At 37.4% G+C, this 6,438-nt stretch overlaps 1 protein-coding gene across 3 annotated transcripts in view; it reads left to right on the forward strand.

Moving 5' to 3' along the window:
• MAB21L3 (mab-21 like 3) overlaps positions 1–999 on the forward strand; it is a 31,683-nt gene extending 30,684 nt beyond the window's left edge. For all 3 annotated transcript variants that reach the window (XM_074263167.1, XM_074263165.1, XM_074263168.1), the window contains one exon: positions 187–999. In XM_074263167.1, the coding sequence (XP_074119268.1) occupies positions 187–417 (231 nt within the window). In that variant the 3' untranslated portion in view covers positions 418–999. The remainder of the gene's footprint in view (positions 1–186) is intronic.
• The last annotated feature ends 5,439 nt before the right edge of the window (positions 1,000–6,438 follow it).

Consider the following 6,438-nt stretch of genomic DNA (forward strand, 5'->3'; position numbering starts at 1 on the left):
CTCAAGACAGGAAGCAATCCTATATATTATTTAAGAAATTTTTACATGGCCCTGAGTATATAGGTATATAAAATAGGTATTCAAATCAAACAGTTACTGAGAATAAGTCATAAAATTGCAACTTACATTCAGTTATGACATCTTTAGTTTAACGATTAATAAGTGTATTTGATCTCCTTTCTACAGACTATACTGTTTTGGACTTGTGAAAAGTATCCACGTAGCAAAGACTGGCGTATCTTCAAAAAAGGCTTCATGCGCCTGGTCCGTAAGCTGTACAAGTGTGTGAACCAGCACTACCTGAAACACTTTTTCATCAAAGGAACCAACATGTTTCAGTATGCCAGCGTAAATGACTTGGATTATGTGGCCCAAAAGCTTGGTCTTTACCTAAAGAACCCAGGGCTCCAAGACTGAGCGCTAGAAATCGTCTCAAACACTTCCGGAGGCAGTCCCCTTGACCTTGCCTGACTTCTTCTTTGATGACCACCATGTTATGGAAGTTGGGACTCTGACCACCTGCCATGGTTGTGACAGGACAGAGGAAACATGAACCAAGAGCATTTCAATCAATGTCCCATCCGCATCCTATGTGGTTTGGTTTAAATATTTCATTTCTAAACTACCTCACTTGGGAGCTGAGCCCTGTCCAAGCCACAGATTGTGAACCATTGATAGTTCCATGTTTATTTGCCTCTGATCAGACTCCTTACTGAGTAGTAGAGAAGAAAGGGGAGACTGGAACTCCTAGGATCGGAAACGATCATCATGATCTGGTATACTCCCGTATCACTGACCAGGGACATACCTTTTTTTTTTTTTCCATTTGTAAAATGGGAGTATTAATGCCTGCTTCACCAGGGTCTTGTGAGGCTACTGTAATGCCCTTTCAGGTGAAAGGTGCTTGATCAACACAAAGTGTTATTAGGAGCTGACATCCACATCTAGGATGGAGAGCTTACCTATATCATTGATTAAAAGAATAGGTTTAATAGCTAACGATATTTTCAGTGGTTGTCTCTTTACAAATTACTCTGTTTCACATGGGTACCTTACTCTAGCTTTTTTCTAAAGGCAGAGAATTACATTGATGGTCTGAAAGTAGGTCAATAAAAGATGGATGGCATGGGTGGGTGTGGGCACGATTACTATTACTCATGCCCCTTTCCTCTAATGTGATATATAAATGCTATAACTTCTGATTTATGTACTGCACACACATCATCTACTATAGGACCCAGTGCCCACCAATAACAAAGAGTGGAAATGTTGTGGTCCATCATTTCCCAGTGTTCTTTCTCTGGGTGTAGCTGGTTCTATTCTTTAAAGATCAGTTGGAATTGATTTGGAATCCCCAAATTTTCAACCAAAAGCAATGACACCCAACCTCTTCAATCATGGATCCCATTTCCAATATCAATGAATCATTCAGCATCCTCTTGATTCAAAGGAAGTTACTACTGCTGAGCAATCCATTCCAGTTTTTAGCCCCATTAACTGTGAAGCAACTTTCCCCCCACATTAAATGGAAATCTACTTGAAATATTCACCCAATGTTTCTAGTTTTACCCACTGGGAGCAAGCTAACTGAGAACTGTTGCAAGTTCAGTGAATCACACTAGCTCTATCTTGAGACTCAATACTGTTTCTAGCTCAGCTCTTTCTAAGTCTAATCCAATTTTTTATTTTGTGAGAAAACTTTATTTGATTATGGGAATTGTGAGAAATTTTGTGCATTGTTTGAACCTAGTCTTGAGTGGCTAGGAAGTTAAGAGACCCTTAACCAAGCATCTGGTTGTGCTGACCAGAAACTCAATACATCCAAAGACTAAGTTGAGAAGTTTTGTTTTTCACAATTATATATCTCAAACAACCCATGTCTTATTTGGAAAACTAGCCCCATATTGGTCAATCAGTTATTGTCTCCACGTTCCGTTGATAGAATACAGATTTTTGGGAGGACTGGGATCTTTTTCTGATTTCAGGGAATTATACCTATTTACTCTCCCTCTTCCAACTTGAAAAGTTCTTAATCTTTCTTCCATTAGACATAAAATAACCTAATCTTGTATCCTGGTTTATATCCTATTTTAATACCTGAAAATGTCTCCCCTGTATTTGAAGTCCAGTGCCAAGCTGTGTAATTGGCATGCCTTAATAAATAGATATGCTCATTAACTCATTGTTTCCTTAGTTATTTCATCTTTAACCCATTACAATAAGCCCAATCCTTTTTCCACATGAAAATCCTAATGTGAAAATTTACAAATCTTAAACATTTGGAAAATACGATCATGCCCTGACCCTCCCCTTCCCCATGCCTCTCTCTATTCTAGGATGTGTTCCCCTTAGACATTCGTTAAATATTTTGTTAATAGTTCTATTTTGTAACTGATAAATTGGTAAGCATTCAAGGGGATACAAAAAATGGACCTTGATGGCAAGGAATTTATACTCTAGTTCTGGAAATAAAATTTATACACATGAAAATATCACAAAGGCAATATATAGTGAGTTCTAATAAAAAGGGATAAAAAAAAGATATCATTTACAACTATAGAAATCATGGAAGTCTTTGAATTGAAAGAATTTCATCTAAATTGGGAAGAATGGGTAGAATTATGTCAGAGGAAAAAGAGGGCATTCTGAAAAGATGGAAAACATGAACAAAGATTTGGAGATGGAAAAATGAAATGTAGTATTCAGAATATAGTTTGTGAACTAGTTTGATTAGAGTTGAGGATTCATTTAGGAGAGTAATATAGGATAAAACTGAAGGCTTAAGTTGGGTCCAAACTATGAATAAGCTAAAGAACTTGGACTTTGTCCTCTAGGCATTGGGCATTTGTGGAGGCCCTGGGGAGCAATGGCTAGACTAGAGAATTCATGTATAGGAATAATAGGTGCCAAGTAGCCCAGTGCCATAATGGTGTTTCTAGTGAGCTTTGAAAGTAAAAACTATAAGGAGGGAACAAAGTATCTACAAATTAAATCAGCACTTAATCTTTTGGACAGCAGCTTCTGTCCAGTCCTTTAAATAAAACAAAGTTTCTATTTCTATTGTCCTACCTATGCAGTTGGGGGGGGAGGGTAGAGGGAGAGAAGGCATTCATTGCCCTGTGATTTGGCCAAAATACCATTCCCTGGGTGTCTATAGAATGGTTCATAGCCAAGAGCCTCCCAAAATTAATCATACAATGATCACCTCCCAGTAAAAATCTTTTTTTTTTTCTTTTTCTAGTGAAATATGGTCAAAACTTAATATCAGAACTAAAGAATAACAATCCTAAGAGTAAATGGATCCCCTTAACATGGAAGCAGGGAGAAGTAGGTAAAATGGAAAAGAGGCTTTTTTTCCACAATACTGATCCCTAAGACATTATACAATGACTTCTGCATAGGATCAGAAGTACCTTAGAGGTCATTTCATTATAGAAATTATTATAAATATATATTATATACATTCAATGAATTTAATATAAATTGTTATATAAATTATACAAATCATTATATAAATGAGAAAACCAAAATCCAGAGAAAGGAAGTAACTTTTTTTTTTATTAATTTTATAATTATACATTTTTTTGGACAGTATATATGCATGAGTAATTTTTTTATAACATTATCCCTTGTATTCATTTTTCCAGATTTTTTCCTTCCTCCCTCTAGATGACAGGCAATCTCATACATTTCACATGTGTTACAGTATAACCTAGATACAATATATGTGTGTAAATCCAATTTTCTTGTTGCACATTAAGTATTGGATTCCGAAGGTATAAGTAACCTGGGTAGATAGACAGTAGTGCTAACAGTTTACATTCACTTCCCAGTGTTCCTTCTCTGGGTGTAGTTATTTCTGTCCATCATTGATCAACTGGAAGTGAGTTGGATCTTCTCTATGTTGAAGATAACCACTTCCATCAGAATACATCTTCATACAGCATTGAAGTGTACAGCGATCTTCTGGTTCTGATCATTTCACTCAGCAACAGTTGATTTAAGTCTCTCCAAGCCTCTCTGTATTCCTCCTGCTGGTCATTTCTTACAGAGCAATAGTATTCCATAACCTTCATATACCATAATTTACCCAACCATTCTCCAATTGATGAGCATCCATTCATCTTCCAGTTTCTAAGAGCTGCCACAAACATTTTGGCACATGCAGGTCGAAAGGAAGTAACTTGTTCAAATAATAGAAGCATGTTATAAGTAGGATTTAAACCCAAGATAAGAGAGCCCTTCACAAGGTACCATTAGGGTTTTCTATGGACAGCTGTGGTTACACCTATGCTTATAATTATAAAGATGTGGGCCCCAATAAACATAAAACAAGGAGATAAGGCAGTCATACTAAGATTCTATAGCTGGTGATGGCTTGCAGATTAGCAGGAAATGTGTGCCAATAGAATGGCATATTAGGCCACCTAAACAGAGAAAATAAAAAGAGGATTTGACTATTTATCTTGGCCTAATGGATAGAAAACTAGTCTTAAAACCATAAAGCCCTGGGTTCAAGTCACGTACTGGCTATCTGCTTGGGTGAATTTAAATACACTAGGCAAACTTCTAAAGCTTTAAGTCATAGAGGAGGCAATCAGGTGGCATGGTGACTAGAGCACTGAGTCTGGATTCAGAAAGACTAGAAAGACCAGAATAATACTTGTTTGACCTAACTAGCTGTGTGATTCTGAGCAATTCACCTAAGTCCTACCTAGAACTGAAGAAGGAAACAGCAAACCACTCCAGTATCTTCACCAAGAAAAACCTCAGGGTCCTGAAGGATAGGACATTACTTAAGAACAATGGAAGTCATAGAGGAGGTACCATACTGGATTGGTAAAGAAAGTTCTTACAGGCAGCTTTGTGATATAGTAGGAAGTCAAAAGGACCTGAGTTCAAATCTAACTTCAGATAGTTAATAGCTTTGTGATTGTGGGCAAATCACTTAACTCCAATTGCCTTGAAGGAAGGAAAGAAGGGGGGAAAAGATAAAAAGAGAAGGAAAGAAAGAATTGCTCTGAAGGAAGGAAAGAAGGAAAAAAGAGTGAGAAGGAAGGAAGGGAAGGAGGAAGGGAGGGAAGGAGAGAGGGAGGAATTCACAAGATAGAAATTAAGGGGGAAGTTTACTCCAGTCAATTGACATTATATTTAAGATGAATTTGAAATGTAATAGGGAAAACCCTGGGTTTGGGGCCAGAGGATCTCATCTGATATCCTTCCTCACCTGTGCAAACCTTATTCATGTCACTTCCCTTTCTTTCTCTGAAAAGTGAAGGGATTAGACTATATCTCAAAGGTCTCATTCAGCTCTAAGTTCTATGAATTTAGGAGCTAAGTATATAAAAGAGGTCCAAATAAAGTTGTGTGGGTCACTCAGGAATGGAAAGATGACTTGCACAAGGAAGAGTGGCAAGGAAACTGAGTGGATGCCCATCAGTGGGAGAATGGCTGAATAAATTGTGGTATATGAATATTATGGAATATTATTGTTCTATAAGAAATGATCAGCAGGATGATTTCAGAAAGGCCTGGAGAGACCTACATGAACTGATATTAAGTGAAGTCACTAGAACCAAGAGAATATTGTGCAAGAAACAAGATTATATGATGATCAATTCTGAAAGACGTGGCTGTTTCCAACAATGAGATGATTCGGGCCAGTTCCAAAGGACCTGTGATGAAGAGAGCCATCTATACCCAGAGAGAGGACATGGGAACTGAGTGTGAATCACAGCATAGCATTTTCACTTTTTTTGTTGTTATTGTCTTCTTGCTTTTTGTTTTCTTTCTCACTTTTTTCCTTTTGGATCTGATTTTTCTTGTGCAGCATGATAATTGTGGATATAGGTATAGAAGAATTGCACATGTTTAATATATATTGGATTATTTGCCATCTAGGGAAAGGAGGGAGAAAAATATTTGAAACACAAGGTTTTTACAAGGGTGAATGCTGAAAACTATGCATATATTTTGAAAATAAAAAGCTTTAAAAATAGGGAAAAAAAAAAACAATTATCCTGTGCACATAAGGCACAGTGTTTAGCCTTATGAGTTAGGTCATTGAATTCTTTGCCCCTCTATCTGGTCTCACTTGGATAGGTGAGCTTTGTTTGGCACTAGACGGCAGAACAAGGCATAATGAATAGATATTACAAAGTAGAAAATCTACCCTCTTTCCCCTCCTCCCCCTTACTGGTTGCCTTCAAGCAAAGGGCAGTGTCTTGTTCAGGCTAGACTAAAAGAGGTAGGGAGCACAGTAAACTTGGAATAGGACAACCTGAATTCGAATCCTACCTTGACTATTTCTTAGCTGTAAGAATTGGGAAAGTAACTCCTTCCCTGTCTTAACTTCAATCTCTTCATCAATAAAATGAAGTGGTTTAATTTACTGGACAAATCCAGATCTGGAATCCTCTAAGCCTCTGAGGCCCCTTC

The sequence above is a fragment of the Sminthopsis crassicaudata genome, chromosome 4 (genome assembly GCF_048593235.1).
Source record: "Sminthopsis crassicaudata isolate SCR6 chromosome 4, ASM4859323v1, whole genome shotgun sequence".
In the NCBI taxonomy this organism is placed as follows: Eukaryota; Metazoa; Chordata; class Mammalia; order Dasyuromorphia; family Dasyuridae; genus Sminthopsis; species Sminthopsis crassicaudata.